This window comes from Bradysia coprophila, chromosome IV (assembly GCF_014529535.1).
Source record: "Bradysia coprophila strain Holo2 chromosome IV, BU_Bcop_v1, whole genome shotgun sequence".
Taxonomy (NCBI): domain Eukaryota; kingdom Metazoa; phylum Arthropoda; class Insecta; order Diptera; family Sciaridae; genus Bradysia; species Bradysia coprophila.
In genome coordinates this window covers 2,051,936-2,072,019 of record NC_050738.1, presented here as the reverse complement: position 1 = coordinate 2,072,019, position 20,084 = coordinate 2,051,936, and the positions used below count along the sequence as shown (strand labels likewise).

Sequence of the window (20,084 nt, the reverse complement as noted above, 5' to 3'; positions counted from 1 at the left end):
GTCCAATCGCTGGAGAAGTGGGTTGTTATATGTATAACTACTTAGTTCCTAGTCAGTCAGAGTAAAGATCTTGGTGAAGACATAAAGGATTTTTTTTTCAATAAAATTGCTTGTTCCTACCGAAAGAATTATGGACATTTTACGAAAATATTCAGCGAAGTCATAATGTAGTGGTAGAGTTACGTATAATTGCGTCCAACTTTTTTACTTTGTTCACGACAATCCTTTGAAACTAGAACAAAAATTATGCATATTCAAGGTCTCTCAACGAAGGAACCGTTTTTGAATATTTATTTACATAACTAGGTAGAAAAAGATGAAAAATAGAGTTTTAGTGTGAATTTTGTTGATACGAGACACAGCCGAGATCAATAGGCATTAGGGTGGGTCGTATTTTCATTTTATTTTCATTTTAAAAAGCCTGGCCCCAGGCTGTACTTAGAATTGTCCAAGGAATCCGAAACAGCAAAAAAAAATTCTAAAATTAATTTTTCCCTTGCCTCTAGGCTGATTTTTGATTTTCGAGGTAGTATCATGAAATTGCACACATTGTTGACTGATATCTCGGGCATTTGGGAACAGAAGGCATTACTGCTAATTGTAGTTAATAGCTGAGGAGTCCAGCTATGAAATACCATAAGAACGTTGTTGACCTTCGCCTTCACTCGGGCAGAGTAACTCTGTCAGTGATCCCGACTAAGACTTTTTGACAAAGAATTTTAACTTTATTTGCAAATAAAATGGACAAATCATGCCATAATATGTCGTGTGAGATATTTTTGAACAGATAATCTCATAGAGAATCCATTGCAGAGAAGCTTGTTGAAAACGAGTTGAAAAAACTCACAGTAGCTCTGTTTTTGAAAATGTATTGAGATATAGTTGTCGAAACTGTTACTTCTTTTGTTTAAAGTATCGCTGAGCCGTTGATACAAAAGCTTTACTTCATTTGTTTCCACATTCGTTTTGCTAAATAAGAGAAACCCAGCCATCGATCTTTGCTTGTTTTTGCCATTGTTATCGATCACAGATGATTAGACGTCTCTAAAAGACCTATTTCCCTCTTACAGTCATTAATTGTCCTTAGGTCGAAAGTGGCTTATTACACACCAAGGTAAAATAAGAAAATTGGTTTAGGTTTCAAAAGCATTAACTCGGGATAAAAGTAAAAAGTCTTGTTTTCGTGTGTTCATTGACCTCGATTCGCCTCGGATCAAAATTCACACGAAATGTCTACTTTTAACGTTTTTATCCCTTGTTATGTAAATAAATAATAAATTATTTACAGAAGCTTTGAAGTTATCCATGAAATAAGGGTAAACAAATTTATATCAATGAGAATGTTGTGATTCTGCCACTGAACGAGGCTCTCATACAAGACATGAACTTATAATTTTCTGCACGTTCTGCATCTGCACCAACGAAACCAGAAAGCATATGAATATTACAAATTGTGTAACTATTCTAAACTAATAATAAACGAAATAGTTGCGAACATTTCAAATATTTATGTTCTTGCATGGTATTTCAGCTTATGAAACATGAATTTAATAACTAGCAGAATAAAGTTCTAGCAGTGAGCAAGGCGGATGACGGCATACTGTTTACCATTTCATTTAATTTCTTCATTTCCTCAAATCTCAGGCAGTGGATGTATTATTATTCATTATTGAGACCGAGTGCCCATTAAAAAACGAAGAGCCAAAAAAAATCGTATTTTAATGCTCGGATCTATACGAACATTCAATTAATATTTTCTCTAAAATTAATTTGGTGTGAAATAGAAAGGGACAATGAAAGCCAAACATAATTTGAAACGCATGCAATGAAATGGTATGTAAACATATGACGTTATTAATTTTTTGTTGGCCAGAAACAAAAAAAGCATTTTTCATAGTCCACATTGTTAATAGGAAAAAATAAACTTTGAAAAATAAATTAGAAAAAAAACCTCATAAACCTCACTTTTCATAATCACAAATTGTTTTCTTCTTTAAACATTTTTTTCCTATTCTAAAACTAATCACCAATAATTTCACAGATATTAAACTGAAAAAAAAACAACGCACAGAAAGACTCATTAATATATTTGGTGGAATGGTTGGTTGGATGGTTGTTTTTTTATTCATATTTTTATAAGAAAGAGCCACAAGAAATCTTGTAAGCAATTTATGAAAAAATAATTTTTTTCCCGACTTAAAATAAATAAATATTAAATTCGAAAGTCCTTCCCATTTTTATCGGGACTTTTCATATTATGTGTGTGTGGTGTGATTCATTTTGTAACAATTTTTTTTCTCATCTATGTTCACACTCTATTTAATACAGTAGACCGAAAGTCACCGGTCTGGGTGGCCGGCTTTTAACAAAGGAACTCTTGGCTTTGTAAAACGATTTTTTTTCTTCTTCTTCATTTATATTAATATGCCTAAATGGTTGAATGTTTTGTACCGGAGTAATATATGGAAAGAGATTAATTGACGTTTTGGTATGTTCTTTTTTATGTTTTACACCTTAAGTTATGTGCGTTTGATCGACTTTAATAAATTTAAATATGTTTGAACAACATTTTGGAAATGTTTAATGTGTCTTTTCGGGGCGGTGGTAGTTGTAACAGTCTGTTACAGGGATATTATTTATGGTTTAATTACAAAAAAAAAAATTCAGGCACTGAATATACCGTTCCAGTCCATTTCTTTTTGCATTTGAGTTGAGATTGCATTTTGAATAATACTCTTCATTTTCCTGGTTCCATACCTGAAGTTATCAAACATGTAGGTTCCTTAGTTCTTCGGGTCAAAAAACGCTAAACCCAAGGAGATCAATTGAATTCTTTTTGTTTGTTGAACATGATATCTTAATTTCAACATTCGTCCGAATTTCTTTTAAGTGAAAGCTTTTAAAAATCATTCACAGATGTCAGCGTGTCAGGAAATTCGTTTCTTTGTATAGTGCTCAAATATACCGACTTAGTCGCGTATTTCCGACGCTCGATAAAGTAAATATTGTTCCAAGACTTCAGTTATTCTTTTTTGTTCCAAAAATGCCTCTTAGCATATGCTACGTACAGTACAATTACTTCATTATATTTAAACATTTTCAGTTGGTTGATATGAAATCTTCTACTTCATTGGTTTCATCATAAATTTGGCTATATGAGACCACATTAACCAGAGTTCATTGCTTATTTTTGCCGTATGTGTCTATAACAGATTACACGTTGGTTGACACGTTGACACGTATTTTCTGTAATGTAATGACAGGAGTGACTGACTAGACTTGCCGACAACGTCCATCATTGAGAGTCCTGTGAATTAGTGCTCAAATCCACAATCTATTGACAACCACAAAAATCTTTCAAAACGCCTGGATTCAGGTTTATGTTTAGATTTGTCTATACTGATTCTCGGGAACAACATTTTCTAAAATTTGATTTTAGCTTTTATTTCATATTTTGAAAAAAGACAAGTTTCGTGTAGTTGGTCCAAAACTCAATTTACGTCGTCAGATGGGAATTTGGTGATTGGTCGGTTGTGGGTGATGACATTGAACGACCATATGGTATTGTTTGTTGTTCGAAAGAGATTAACTTGAAACCAGTACGATGCGCTCAAGCTCAAAGATCTCGACTTTTTACGAAAAAGGTTCAACTTTGAATTTATCTTAGAATATTCAACTGATTTTTCAATTGTTTTTCTTGCTGGTTGTAAACAGAGTCACACCAGCAATCGCACGTATATAATGTTGATGAAATCTTGGGTAATGCATAGAACGTCCTATCGAAAATGACTTGGTACCATTACGAAGCTATACGAATGACGGCTCTAAATAAGACTTATTAATACTGCCGAAAGGAAAAGCTATGCTAAAAATATTGAAGTAGTAGAAGTAGTTGTGTCCCTTCAGTTGATAGAAGCAAGAATTAATTCAGTCATTTAAAATTGGGAACGAGCTGTCCTTGCTTCCGACATAGCAATAAAATATTTTATTTGAATATTTCAGCTCATTCCAATTATTCTCAATTTTGTTGAACAGCCAGCATCAATACTGCGGGAAATGGAATGTCTTCAAAATTTTCCCACATTGAAGCAATTCATTCACTCGCTCTGAATGTTTATTTCTTTAACTACGACGATAAAATAAAAATTTAAAATTATTCGAAATGCGACAATGAATTGAATGAATTTGATATAAAGCCACAAAACTTCTGAATAAAACATTTCTAATCTAAAATATTAAATTAAATAATAAAAATGACAAAAAAAAAAGAAACGTTTTTTCTGATTTCGTTTATGTTTATGTTACACGAAACATGTCATTCTTTGTCCGTAAAGATTTACGTCCTGCTGATGATGTAGACATAAAAAACTGAAACATTTTTATCGTTTTATTGGTTTATGATGACCCTTCGGTATAAAAGATTTCTTTTCTTTTCCCAAAACAAAATCGGCTGTGTATGCTCGTTCCACCTAAAAACCGACATGGAAGGAGCTCCTTCTGTGCAGCACAAGAATGAAAATTAGAACCTTAATAAACTTCGACTGAAGTATAAATGGTGTTACTTTATGTGTTTATGTCGGTTATAAACAGATAATATTCACAAATTCGGTGTTTAAAGTTCATCGATGGTTTGTTGTCGTTTTTATCTGCTTCGAACGAAGTTGAACGTAATGTGAAGATGAAGAGAATTATGCTAACAATTTCTATGAATTTATGGCACCCTGTCATGCCATCGATCATATATTTTATCAGTCAATAGGCAGTAAAAAGACATTCAATAGCCCGGGATGTGTTAAGGAAACACTTACGACCAGTACGTTCTCAGAGGAATATTGACTTACATTGTTTCGTAATGGGTGCTATAAAGTCATTCCCTCGTTCCACTAGTAAATGATGTTACAATACATGATCGGATCCATCAGATTTTGATGATGTGAATATGATCTATTGATGGTAAATTAGGTTGACTAAACGCAGGTCGGTTTTATGGTGTTGAAGTTTTAAAAAAATTAAGTTTTTGTTACAAATTTTACTTTTTCTTGGAGAGACAGAATTGTACTAATGTACAGGAATTCTAGCGAATAAGTCGGAATCAACACAAATTGTTTTACTAATTTGTGGGGATCTAGATCTATGATGTAATTTAGTACGTTAAATGATTAAGAACCCTTAACCTGTGCCTTAACTTTCAAAAAGGTTAATTACTAAAACAAACTAGATCTCGCCGTCTACCTATTAGAATTAGATATTCATCCGTTAGCGCCAACCACGACAAATAGAAGTATTGAGCTTAGAAGTAATGTCTTATATAGCAACATTAACATACACTGAATGTATGAAGTACAAGAATTAGTAGCAAACTCCTAAAAATAGTTTGAACAATATAAGTAACAGATTACGCTTGATGTATTTCAAATGATGATGATCTTGGAAGTAATCTGTTATAAAAAGTCCTAACTTTCGACAGAGTTAAAAGCTACACTTTCCAAGTGAAATTCTGAAACGACGTAACGTCCTAAACAATTTATATATTTTCAGTAAGCTTAAAGCTAAAAAATTCAATCTTTTCTTCTTACTGTACGATGTTTGCGCTCACTTTAACACAAATTTTAAATTCATAATGTGGCTGAGTACAACACCAGATGAAGCTCACTTAAATGTTCTCACATAATATTGAAGTGCTGAATCTTTTTGCGGATCATCAATGTCTCCAAAGTTCATCAAGTTCACCTTTGTACGAAAAATGACGTCATTCTCCAGGAAGATTCATCTACTTTAATTGCAAATAGAGACCCTGTGTTGTACGAAATGGCTTTTTACAGTGTTTTACGGTTTTGTGACACACTGTAAAGTTTCAGTACCCTATTTAGAGTACCAATCATGCTTGAGGTGCGTTGCTTACATCCATTCTTTGGAGTATGTATTTTACATGATACTTTCAGTAACAAAAAGGAAACATGGCTTTTTAAGTGTAACTACCCTCAACAAGCGTGCCATGTGCTGTCCGCTTTTCAACTAACTTTTACAATTTGAGACAAAATCTATTACTTCAATTGTTTTAGGAAAAGTTTTGATATATAAAAAGTCACAAGTCTGGTGGCTCCATCGCCTGCTGTTATCGCTTTAAAAGATAAGGAAAACGTGTCCTGGTCCTTACACGTTACTGTGATATTCCAAGAACTTAGATAAACAATAGACTGAATTGGTCACTAATTTTGGCAAACTTTTCACAATTATCTGTAAAACCGTGCAAACTGCGATCATAGTTTTCTTACAAATTTCACCAATTTCGAATAGGAACCCACACACAAAGTTCCCACCCATTGGTGAAAAGTATTCACACAGAAAAAAGTCCACATTCTCAAAACCAATCAAAATATGCATCCGTCGGCAAGATCAGTCGATTCGAAATTGTGCAGATCTTAATACACACAAAACCATAATTGTAAAGAAGGGGACTCGGTATGGAAAATGAGGCGGTACCAATCCGTATACGGTGAACATTCCACATCTATCACCATATATATTCACTCGCTGTGTGCGAGTGAAACCGACCGTATATTCGCTGGTTTCTTTCGGTACACCATATTTTAGAGGACTGAACAATTTTCGTGACGAATATATCCAGTAACGAAATAACGATCAAGAAGAACCTGTTTTCTGTTTGGTTAGTAAGGTGTAAACGTTCTTGCGATCAACATCTTAAGGCGATCGGTTCAGATTTTAAGATTAAAATTAAAAAGTTTTTTGATCGAAGTTGCGTAAGTTTTCGTTTTTCGGTTTAAGTTCTAGTGTGACTTGATTAAGCAATAAACTGATACGATTTATCATAAATTGATATCGTTTGAATCTACAAGTGATTGTGATTTTAAGAATATTTTTTTGTTGTGGTGAATTGTCGAATGGCTGTTTCAACATTAAACATGACTCCATACTTTCCTGGATACCCATTTCAAGGTGAGTGCTGATTGATTCAATACTTTTACTTATTTCATTTTGAAACAAAAATTGTTAAAGATCAACGGATGTTTAGTTACGAATCTAAAATAATGAAAAGTCAGTCTAATCCTACCAAAAAGATTAAACACAAAAATTTCTCAACAATCCACGTAAAACATGCGATGAACAAAAAAGATTAATTACAATGCTATGATGGTCAGCATATTTTTCAAAAATAAAAGAAAAAAATCTTCGAAAAATTACATTTTGTTGGCCATTTACTCGGCTTTACACCGCATGATATCCCGCAACATAAGGTATTAAGTTATTTCTCATCAAATTAATGATTAATCTTGGAACATTTTCTGATGACCACCGTTTCACAGTTTGGGTAATTTTTTTTCGGTATACAACAGACGTTTTGTTCATTTTTTACACTCTCAATTTATCAAAAAAAAGAAGCGAGAAAAAGGTCGAAATGAAATTCGAGAGATGAAATATAAAAATTCTTCAAGTCGTTTGCCGAAAATTATGTTTCTGCCTACATTTACCTCTAAATATGGTGTGTGGCGTTAATTCCGCAGAACCTTTTTTTTGTGGTGGTCTACGCAGTAGTCGATCTTAAATTGTCGTTTTTAACACATTTCATTCTCAGTTTCGTTACGAATTAGTTAATTTTGGGATTGCCAAAACGGTTTCTTTCCTTCCAGAAAATTAAATTTGATTTAATGATTTCGGCGGGTTTCGCCTCTGATGTTAAATAGAAATATGTCGTTGCAGTAAAACAACCATCAAGACAGTCATTATATTACTGTATAACGACTTTATATATTTTCAATTACGCTTTTACAGCGAGAAACTCGCCGATGTCATAAAATTGAATTTAATTTTCTGGAAGGAAAACATTTTCGGTTGGTCGCACAGTTGGAAGTACAGCACATCCAAACATATCAAATGTATGAACAAGAACCAGAAGCTTTTGAAATTCAGTTTCAGTATCAAGTTTCTTCAATGCTTTTGATTGATTTATAGATGCTATTGAAAACTGCCGCCCATGGTTTATTTAGTCATTTTAATCCTCTAGATGGGGAAATATGACTGCTATAAATTGTCGAAATCTAGGGCTTCGACTTGTATCTTTGAAAGAAAAATCAATTCGAACTGTTTCTAATGACTAACGCATTACACTTTAGAGTCAGTAAGGACCAGTACAGTTATCAAATCTGTTACTTCAGTTGATCTGACAGATTTATGAGAAATCTTTTACTTCATTATGACTTAACCATTCTGCTATTATAAGCATGATTAGGCAAAGATTCATCGTTTATTTCTGTCTGGACTCTCAATAACAGATGACATGGTCGTATACAATAGTATGAAAATTGGCTTCAGGCATGCTGAAAACATTCTGAACATCTTTTATCATCAGGCTAAATGACCACATTTTCCTGTCCTCTTAAATAAAAAAATCAGACTCTCTTTCACTGTATCACTGTATTCACTGCTTTGTCAATAGAAGCTTAAAGCTTACTGCAGTAATATACACCTCCCGAACGTTCTCTGATTGCAATGCATAACATTTGCTGATGGCAAAGTAAAATATTGGTTTTGTCTGTGAAATTAAAGTAAATATACGAGGAGAAAAAAAACCTCAATCTTCCGTTAATCTTAATCTTTCATAAGAAAATTGAAATTTTTGCAGAAACTGACACTTCAATGTGTGTATTCGGAAATAACACTGATTGTTTTCACATTTTATAAATATACATGAAAACGTTATGTAAATGCATAAACCATACGGATCTTTCTCTCACATATTTATTTACAAAATTGATCATATTTGTGTAAAAAACAAATTTACTTTAACACACACTGAGCTTAGTCGGTTGAATTCTTTTTCTGAAATATAAAACCGGTAACATTTCGAAGGCAATGTTTAAATAAGCGTGTAAACATTTGGTAAAAATGATGAACAAAATAAAAAATAAAACCAGAAGCTCAAATTTATTACCAATTATACCTTTTGTGTGTCCCGATATATTTACCTGATGATATAAAAAAAAGCAATTTTTATGCATAAAAACCAAATATACAAAAAAAAACAACAACAACAACCGCAACAACGAATCAATCGAGTCAATAGCTACATGGTTATGTGATGATACGTCTATATCGATGTGTATAACGTATAATATGCCTAAGTCTATCGAACGTATACACAAAAATCGAACTTTTTTTTTAAATATTTTATTCCATGATTCTTTTCAATAATCCAAAAGAAAATATTTGATTTCAACGTGTGTGATCGCTAGAGGTTCTCAAAGCACAAGTTTACCTTCAGGTTATTATACATGTTATAGCATGGACCTGTGTGTATGCGTTGTTTTTTTTTTTCTCCTTATAATTCATACAAAATAATGTTTTCGTTGTATTATTATGTCAAAATTGCTTAATTGAATCAAACGAAGTATGTAATTACGTTTGTGCATGGGAGGAATGTGGTGATTTTTGAATTAAGTATTTCGTATCTCTCTTTCTCGATAGATTATAATGTTGTGTTGAATGATCACTTTTTGTAAATGTTTGAACAGTAAAAATGCGGTGATTTGTGGCGATGGTTGTTTAAGATTTTTTTTTTGGTGATTAGCATCACTGTAGTTCATAATTGGGAATCATGGACATCCTTGTATCGATCTAATGACTCGATCCTTTAACCCTTGCGAAATTAGTGGTGAGATCTGGAAGATGATCGAAGATCTCACCTATTCGTTTCCTAAGGGATTGAAAGGTGAGATCTATTGAGTTTTAACGACAGCCCAATCACAAGAGTTTCGCTATATAATCCTCAGATCTGTTACTTCTTCTGTTCAAAATACTGCCTACTAAAATTCTTAGACAATCTTGTACTTCATTAGATTTAACAAAATGTACTGTTACGTAGGATGACACTAGCCATAATTTCTCGGTTATTTTTGAAGATGCTCTCAATAACAGATGACTAGCCGTTTGTATTAGATCTAACCTTAAACGACAGACGATCTTAATGAGAAGTGAGAAAGGATAAACTTACACTGCGTGAAATTGTTACCACCCACGATATGCTCACATAATCGAGTGGTGAATCCTATTTCTACGAGTCATTACTTCATCCCCTTCATGAGTCAAAATTGAAATTCTGAATAGCACGTGAATCTACACTTAATTTTCATTCACCAGCCACTCAACCAATTACGATTATTGTCCGATGACTCTTAAATAAATGAAATTTTCCAACTCAATTTCATGAAATTAAATAATTTCGTTTGATTAGGAGAAAGAAAAAGAAACCGAAATCATTTCACAAACACACATCGATAATGATCAATAACGCAACCATAACACAATATGAAATGGATCGATTGATCAAAATTTGTAAAAACGTTCAACACAATAAATGGCAATGGCTACGAGCAAGCAGCGTATTGTAATACACATTTTCATTATTATATATATCTGTGTTGTGTTGAATGGTTTTATAAGATGTTTACAAGCAACTTAAATTACATTAAAGTGATGAAAGAAAAATTAAACGCAAAAGAATTACAAATGATCAGTGATCAAGATAATATACAGAAAATTATTAATTTTTCCGCTTGTGCGTGGCTGGCCCATTATACAACACGTACAGTATATATACGTATACGTTACAGTAATATATACATACCCCAAGTTAGATCCTTTGGCAGAGGCGCATATTAATAATATTCTCACTCGCTGTTGTGCCCGTGTATTACGAGTTTATAAATATTAAAAAAATATGAGATTCTTGAATGCAATATATCTCTTTTCTTTATGATATTTTGATGAGATATGATTGTACACGGCATCGGAGGGCTGCACGGCAAAAGAGTAATCTGTACACTGGACTATATATGAACCCAGCCTGTATACATATATACATATCAAAAATGTACAGCATAAATGGAAAAAAAGAGCAGAAGATAGAAATAAAAATAACAACAACAAAAAAACGAAACAAATTCATTGAAAGATATGCATTTTCGAAAAGGTATATGATCGCGCGAGACAAGATGACTGGTGGTGTGGTGTTATGCTTACGATGAATACAGAAATTATTAGTGAGATCAAAGGTACCGCCGCGCCAAAGTGTCTGAAACGATATGCTGCGATCGAAGCATATTTTGTGTATGTGAGACTGTCCGTGTACATCACACATAATATAATATATTCTATATGCCAGTCGTAGTCAGTATGGCTTGTATATGTTGATAGAAGGGAAACAAAAGTGATTAATAAAGAAAAATCCCTTTTCTGTTATTGTTCTGTGTGTAGGACAACATTAAGATTTTCAAAGGAATTTCATTTCTACTTCTCGATAGGAAACGAAGTCGAGTTGTTAATTTGATTGGGGGAATGTTAAATGAGAAAGTGAGTGGGAAAAATTCTTTAAATTTGGGACTACTCGTTTCACGAGATCTTGAAATGCAAAACCTGTTTCTTCATAGTTTAGCTAAGGATGTACACAAGTCCCTTTTGTATGATCACAGTAAAACAATGAAAAATGTTAGAAAGATAATTTAAGTTGAAGTACTAGATTTAGGTGAATGAAATGAAATGAAAAGTGGGGTGATGGCACAGAGACTATTTTTAAAGACCAACAGGTTATGAAATCCAAGGCTGTTCAAAACGGCTACTCATCTGTTAGCGACAGCAAAGACAGTAATAAGAGATACTCTAACTATGGTGTCGTTTTATATAGCTAAATGTATGTTAAGGGTAATGAAGTACAAGATTTCGTATAGAATAAAATATGTTTAAACTAAAGAAGTAGTAGATTTTGTAATTGTTTTGTAATTCTTAATGTCATTTGCCTGGCAACATACTCCAAAATTCAATTAAATTGACAACATTGTCACTTTCGCTCCATTTAACTTTCAACAAATGGCAGATCAGTAAATATTTACTTAATTTAAGCGTAATCTCAATTGGCATTGGGCTCAATTTTAATCTTTTCCCTCATTGTGTAAGTGCAGCTTGAACGACGATCGATAACAAATTTTTAAACAAATTCATTGAATCAATTTACAATTTTAATCCACTAAAAAAAATTCAATCCAACAAACCAACCGTAATTGCCAACAAAATGGACAAAACTATTAACTGACCTCGGCCCCTATACCATATCCCATTGTCCGTCAAACAATTTATAGAAAATGAATTTATCTATTTTCTCAGTTGACTAAATGATATGACCAATCTCTCTCTCTTTAAATCCCATTAGTCCATTGATGATGAAGAGGAATAAAAACCAATTTTTCTATTAAAATGAAATCTTTTTTCTTGTATTCTCATTCAATGGTTCAATTGAATTAAGAAAAAAAAAATGTAAACCCGAGATCTTCCCAATTCCACTTCATTTCACTCTTGACATAACAATATGACACCAAAATAATACGAATCGAAAAGACCGAGAGAAATATTAAATGAAAATAGATTTGTGCGGCACATTTGAACCTCTAATGGACCACCCTCTGGCCTGTATGTGTTAGCCGAATGTATAATAATAAAAAAAAAAATAAAAATAAAAATTCATCGGTCTTGTATGCAAGACACATTCTAAGAGGCTGGTACGATGAAAAGAAACATGAAATATTGAAAAAAACGACTAACAGCAAAACAACAACAGCACAACAGAAAATTGGTCTTAAACGAAATAACAACAAAACATTAGATCTCAACTGATTGAATATTATCTATCATCGATTGATTCTATTGTTGTTACGTCAATTGAGAGTATTGTTAAGTGATGTTTTCTATGAGAGTTAAGTGCGCTATTTAATACAATTTTTTTTTTCTTCTCCTTTCTTGATGAATTACTGATGGACAGATCAGAGTTGAATTTTGAATATTTACACCTTGATCTTATTAAGCTTACGGGTCACATATTTCAACAAATTCCAAACTGACGGTTGTGGGAAAATGGTGAAATGCAAAATGTTTCATTGTTCAATTTAGAAGTGGCCGGGTGTTCCCTTAATGAATGAGTCACTTTCCACTCAAAGGCAGATTTAAAATTCAAATTTAACGGACAATCAATCTGAAACTCACCAATTCAATTCTTCATTCTTTCCAGGTCAAGGACGAATGAACCAATTGGGAGGAGTGTTCATCAACGGCCGACCGCTTCCCAATCATACGAGACGTGAAATCATTCGACTGGCCGCTGACAACGTTCGACCATGTCAGATATCCCGACTGTTGCGCGTTTCGCATGGATGTGTTTCGAAAATTCTGAATCGTTACCAGGAAACCGGTTCGATTCGGCCAGGTGTTATTGGTGGTTCGAAGCCGCGAGTGACTACACCGGAAATTGAAAATAAAATTGAAGAGCTGAAGAATAAGCAGCCGGGAATCTTTGGCTACGAAATAAAGGACGAACTGTTGAAGGAGGGCATCTGCGATAAGAACAATGTCCCGTCGGTTAGTTCGATTACGCGATTGTTACGTGGCGGAAGGAGAGAAGAGATTTCTGGCCGAAATCATTCAATAAATGGAATTCTTGGTGAGTAAATGTTTCAATATCCTTGCACTTCATTCATGTCCGAAAGAATATTTTTATCCTTCGACTATTCCTTCCAACACGCTAACCGAATTTATTCTCTGCAGGCACATCATCCTGTGAAGAAGATGACGACGAAACAGAGCTAAATGTTTCCTTGAAGCGTAAGCAACGTCGTTCCCGAACCACTTTTACCAGCGAACAACTCGAAGCATTAGAAGTGGCTTTTGCGCGTCATCAATATCCCGATGTTTATACACGAGAAGAATTGGCCCAGAAAACCAAACTTACCGAAGCTCGCGTACAAGTATGGTTCTCGAATCGACGGGCTCGTTTGCGTAAACATCAGAATGCACATCAATTGTCCTTCAACGCCGGCATCGCTAATTTTTCCACACAATTTCCGCACTCAACACCAATCTGTTCGAACACTGATTATCCAGCGTGGTCACAATCAAACTATTCGCTCGCATCGAACAACCAATCCACTCACCACGCCAACCATAACAATTTCCATCATCTTTCATCATCATTGCTACCGAACAGTGCAGCCTCGCTGAGTCCACCATCCAGTACCATGAGTTCATTGTCTATGAGCCCCGTGCAAAGTTCAACATCGAATGGTTCGGCTAATGTGCCCGATAATTCACAATACAACTACTCTTCGTTGGAGACGAACGGCTCGCCAACGCATCAAATGACCTCGACATATGGTACATATCCTGGGGAGAACAATCAATGGCGTCCGCACGCTCAACAGAAATCCTCCGAATGGGATACATACAGGTTAGTGTGCAGCACATTTCCACATTCATTTTTTTGTTGTTGTTGGTCGATTGCCTTGAAAGCATTATTTTCCGCGGATCCGGAATATCGTAATAACTGTGCAAGCGCACAAGCACACAACATGTACCACACAGAACATAAGGCTGATGTTGAGTGTTGTTTGTTGTTGATGGTACTCATGTGTGCAATAATAATAGCTAATAACAGCGAAATTTACACGTTAAAAGCGTAACTGTTCTGTGATTGTTGGTTGTACTTCAAGTTAAATTGTTCTCACAAAATTACGGCTTCTTGAATTCTTGGCTGTTTTTTTTCATGTTTTTATGCAAATTAATGATTGTTAATGTGTAATTGATAGGTGAATTGTATGCGGCGGTTCGTTTGATATATTAGAGAGCAGATTACTTTGTGTGGTGCTCTAAATAGTCAGCTATAAATATTGTGCAAGTCTAATTTCATTAATAATTTTCCATAATTTTTTTGCTGTTGATGGTGTTGTTAAAAACACCGCAACAACAATGCCTGTTGTACACAACGAACCATCAGAACGATATGTTGTACACTAATTGAATTGAATGAGATAGCGAGAAGCAAAAAAAAAATGATTGTGTACTGCATTGGGTAATTCGCCCACAGATTATACGAAAAATTAAAGAAAAACATATGGCTGGCACAGAAAACAATCAATTATATCAGGAAAGGTTGAAGATTAAAATTAATTATTCTCGAATTAGCTGTCCTCACCCTCCGTTTGTGTTACAAAAATATCCAACAATCAATAAATCAATAAACGCTAAACGATAATAGACGGAACGAAATAGACTGCGGGGGTTGATAGAGATTTTTTTTAGATAGATTGAGTCATATTGTGTTCGATTGATTACTTTGAACCTTTAATTTTTAAGTTTTGCCGTCGACCCTTTCAAAAATACTAAAAAAATTTTTTTTTTATAATTCCAGCTCCTTTCTGAACAGTGGAATGAATCCGTATGGTAATCACAGTCATGGGATGAGTAACGAAGCGAAATCAACATACCCTTATGTCAGTCATTTGGGCTTAGAAGTAAGTCGAGTTCATTAACACGGACAATTTGGTGTAATTTTTAAGTTTAAAAATCATTTATGTTAAGAGTGTAACACTAACCAGCTGATAACTAAGTTTAGTTTACTTATAATGTTGATGTGATTGTTTGTTTAATAAACTTTTTAAACTTTTTTTTGTTGTTGATCTAATAAATTTCAACAAAATAATTTTTCCTTATTAACTCAACCCAATGAATTATGAAAATCTTTCCCAATTTTGTTTTAGTTTCCTTACGATAATTCATTAACGAAAAGTTTTATTTAATTTAATTAATTTTAGTTTGTAGATTGGAAAGTATTGTAAAAATTTACTGGACCTAATGAATAAATAAATTAAAGAATTCGAAAATCAACTGAAATTTTTGACTTTTCATCTTTTGTCTCGTACGGAAAGAGTAGGGAATCATCCAATGTAATCGGCCTCGTGTCATAATTACGCATCTAGAGCCTAATAAAGTACTTCGTATTCGATGTCATAATAGTTATTTTCGCAATTCCGGTCCATAATCATCACCTTTCCATGCATCCATTTAATGTCGTTTTGAAGGTATTTATTTCACTGTATTCCTGGACACAGTGCGATATTAACTTTTTTTCGCACGCAGTGCGATATCAACTTTTTTTTCGCACGCTAAAGAACCTATTACCTTCAACGAAGGCTAAATTTTTATAAAAAAAAATCTTGCGTTGACCAGAAATCGAACCCCCGACACCAAAAGGTTTTTGAACACAAAGCAGCGACTATAGCCATTCGGCTATAGAGTCACACAATTATGCCAAACGTATTGTTGAAGCGTATATACTATACTAAGCATTGACTACTCGATTTCATTCAACGCGTCTCTTTACATCACATTGCAATGTGTATTATAATGCAGCCTTCTTGATCGTTCAAATGAATTTCTGTATACACAAGAATTTTGGAACAAAATGTAGGACATGTTTTGCATTGGAAAGGTGATTATGGCCCGAAATTGCGAAAAACGTTGTATCTACCACGGTAGGTATGCCGGTATTTTTTCGCACACGACGTGCGATTAGACTCTGTTACTTCGATTTATGAAACAAATTGCCACGAAATCTTTTACTTTATTTGTTTTAACATGCCTATATAAGGCCGAATTAATCAAGGCTCAGCATTTACTTGTGTCAACTTTGCTGATAGCAGATGAGGTAGTTTATAGCCAGCTAATTCAGGGTCTTCGCAATCCATTTATTTACAATCTGTTTCAAATTTACCATACTACCTTTGCATTCACAATAAAACGCATTGTTAGTATGAATGAAGTTTATGTGTTTCATACGTACACTGTAGTTTCGTATGATAGGTTTTGAACTGACTTAAGATCTCTATTGGCAACAATACCAATCAGTTTTATCGCCTTCTAAAGCTTCGCTCTTTCAGATCACGGTGAAGGTATGCTAGCCTATGCTTCAACAATTTTATTTTTCCTTCACATTCTCTCATATTATATTTTCATTCAAAAACACTGCAATTGAATAACTTTCAATTGAAAACCTTCACAAACCAAATACACATTTTACAAAGCTGAAAGTTTGTTCCACCTCGGGGCTTAGTGTGGGTTTTTGGATTGGAAAATTGTGTGATGGTTGGCTGACAAAGTAATTTTCCGACTCACCCACTCACCACATACCGAGCTGGAACGGATTTTTATCATTATAAAATGTGTAGTTGGCCTATGAGATGGTCCCACACAAATATAAAATGTGAGTAATTATATCGTTTTAAGTGAGAAAGAAAAGTTTGTTTGGCCTGTTTAAGTGTCTACCCTAAACAAATAAAGAAAAATCACTCTGGCTGAAAGTAGTGCCCACATTGATACATTACAGCAAAATCTAATATCATGAATTCCCTCTCATGTTCGATAAATATTTTCCTCAAAATTGTCAATGACATCATCCAATAGCAAACAGTTTCGGTATATGAAAACTCAAAGGTATAAGTTGATCTGGTAAGTCAATTTAAGCAATTTGTAATGCTACTTTGCGCATAATTTTCTTAGTATTAACTGATGACGCCTGATGTATGATCCAAAATCTTGTACTTCATTATTAATTAACATACATTTTTTGTCGTCATTGTTGATAACAGATAACCGTTTATTCCTAGAGGCAACGGATTAACCGAACATAATTTTGATTTTACTAAAAAATTCAAAATCATTTTTTGGCTCCACGACAACAACAAGAGCAAAATTCTTATTTAGCATTCTTAGAGAACCGAACCCGGATATTCGAAAAATGAACAATGATTTTATGACACCGATTACATCCCCCAGTCGGTGTTACATTTTATATATAGAAAACCACATTTTTCTGCTCTATCATTTGATATCCCACTGTTCAAAACCAACAAATTTGCCTCCGTATTACATTTTGAATAACCTTAAATATCCTCAAATAAGTGTATTCGACCCATACCCAATTGTTCGGCATTGATTTCAAATTTTGTTTGGATTCAAATTTCTTCGTAACCAGAAACACCAGCAGTTTCCATAGTACTATTCGACAACAAATCGCAAAGTGAAAAAAAAAATCACTGTGTTGTTCATCGCACATCCAACGTACAATACACACACAGTAGTATATTTGTGCCCTTTTCATCGTCATAGTTCCCGAAAATTCTCGCTGTGCGAATGCACATAAATCACAGTTTCCATGTAGGTGGTTTTCTACATCCAGAGTTTATTGTCATGGAATGTTGTAAATGAATGAGCCCAACAATAGAAATGTACATGGAAATAGACCAAAGAATTTATCTTGAATTGTGCTACGTTTATTCGTCGACCATGGGATCCCATTATTTATCTGTCTGCAAGTTTTTTCCTTTCTCCTCTGTACTCGTTATTAATGATGTTTTGTACTTAGGATAAAATGCAACAAATTGCTGTGATCTATTGCTGGTGAATTTTAAACTTAATGAAACCCATAAGTCGACTGGAAAAGCTTAAACATGTTCTTAGTTACTGTCTTAACTGGTACAAATCCGCAAAAATATTTCGTGCGAACTTCACATTGTGAAGGAAGGCTACACCATATACCTGGTAGGCACAATAAATTGTTATTTTTCCATGACAGTCCCTTGGGTACAATCATTTTACCATTTCAACCTTACTATTCACAGAACAATCGACTATGTCAGTTTAACTCTTGCTACTTCTTGGGGGCTAAGGTGAAGTAGCAAAAGATTGATCGATGTTTTGTCACACCGGAGTCCTTATTGCGAATCAGCTTAGTCTTAACACACTTCAAATAATTTACATCTCGAATTGCTACTGATCATTATACGTATTTAACTCTGATTCTCATTGTTCAATGTCTTCTGTTTCTAAAAATCTTAGTGCTCTGCTTATTAACTCAAAACTGTGGTTCAACAGACCGAATGAAATTCAGCTCAAAGAACTAGAATTTACCAGTCTCCACCAATGGTAATTATACCGGCTCTAGACTATCGAATACCGCAACGTTTAAATTTAAGACATAAAGTGACGATTGTATACGATCTCATGAAAGGTGTTTGCTATAATAGCCTCGTAATAATACATTTTAATTTACCAGATTCTTGGCATATACATTTTTTCAGGGTGGTCACCATTCGATTCAATAACGAAAACTTACAACGAGAACATACATAAAGAAGTCAACTTATCAACTATTCTACACACAGAAATGTCGAACAAAAAAGAGGAACATTTTCAGATTATCTTCTGTTGAATTGAATGACTTTCGGCATATTTTTCAGTCTCTTTCAGTTTTGTCTTATGAATTATTGACGTTTTTTTTTCTTAACATTTTCGTTTTCTAAAAGCTACATTATAGAAAGATGAACATGACTTTTTGGCACCTGTACGCACATTGTGTGTTTGCTTTTTCACAAAAAAACCTAATAATGGGTCTCTTTATAAACCGTGAATGATTTCACTTGTTCTCGACTATTAAAAGGTTTTTGTTATCACGCCATTCGGACGTAAATTAAAAATGTTTCAATCTACCTACATCATCGATAATTTCTGGTCTCAATGGTGTAATTTTTGGTATCAAAATTTGAACAACTTTGTATCAATAGAATGTGATGAAGGAATACAGAAAATGGCATGGTGTTTTTTTGGGGGGCAGTTCTATTTGCATGTAAGGATGAAGTTGTTAGTTTCGGAATTGTTACATACATTCTCTGACTAGCTCAGGGCATATTTTGAGGAATTTTAAAATGGTTTTCTATACATATAACATCAAGGTTCAATATCAAAAGACGACTAAATCATTAAGAGTCGATTCGCCAATTCGTCAGCCAAATTTTCAATTTTTGAAACAAGCTATCTCCGATATTATTGAGCAGAAAGCGTCACCTGCAACGATATCAGTTGTTTTGGAAGTAAACACAAGGACTTGCGTCACTTTTTAATCTTTTAAGGGTTTTTGACCAATCTATATTACGCCGTAGGTGAAATATTCGATATGCACATGATCGAAAAACCTCTCCAATTTGTTGAATTGCCACAGGTACAGCATGTATGTTCTGGGTGCCTAGCAATGTTTTAAATATAGACTATGTTCACACTGCATCGCTACACCATGTCCCTACAGTCAAAGTGGCTTCCCGACTATGAGCAAAATGTAAAAAAATAGTGTTTTTTCAGATAGAGTCCCTCGGAATCAATCGGTTATGGGCTAGAATAGAATTGTCCCCCAGACACGT

The 20,084-nt window shown here is 34.0% G+C and overlaps 1 protein-coding gene and 1 long non-coding RNA gene across 2 annotated transcripts; both read left to right on the top strand.

Moving 5' to 3' along the window:
- Window positions 1-3,513: 3,513 nt before the first annotated feature.
- Window positions 3,514-19,855, top strand: LOC119086017. Its single transcript, XR_005089382.1, has 3 exons — window positions 3,514-3,526; window positions 6,651-6,655; window positions 19,722-19,855. It is a non-coding gene; the product is annotated as an uncharacterized LOC119086017 (long non-coding RNA).
- On the top strand, window positions 6,633-15,716 carry LOC119086016 (protein gooseberry). Its single transcript, XM_037196590.1, has 4 exons — window positions 6,633-6,957; window positions 13,073-13,501; window positions 13,606-14,284; window positions 15,245-15,716. Exons 1-4 carry the CDS (start codon window positions 6,903-6,905, stop codon window positions 15,363-15,365), a joined length of 1,284 nt encoding a protein of 427 aa, XP_037052485.1. The 5' UTR covers window positions 6,633-6,902; the 3' UTR covers window positions 15,366-15,716.
- Window positions 19,856-20,084: the final 229 nt, after the last annotated feature.

Excerpts from the sequence above, each read along its gene's own strand:
- LOC119086016 (XM_037196590.1), top strand. The coding sequence starts at position 6,903 with ATGGCTGTTTCAACATTAAACATGACTCCATACTTTCCTGGATACCCA. Across the intron at positions 6,958-13,072 it reads TCCTGGATACCCATTTCAAG|GTCAAGGACGAATGAACCAA; the intron begins GTGAGTGCTGAT and ends CATTCTTTCCAG. Across the intron at positions 14,285-15,244 it reads TCCGAATGGGATACATACAG|CTCCTTTCTGAACAGTGGAA; the intron begins GTTAGTGTGCAG and ends TTATAATTCCAG.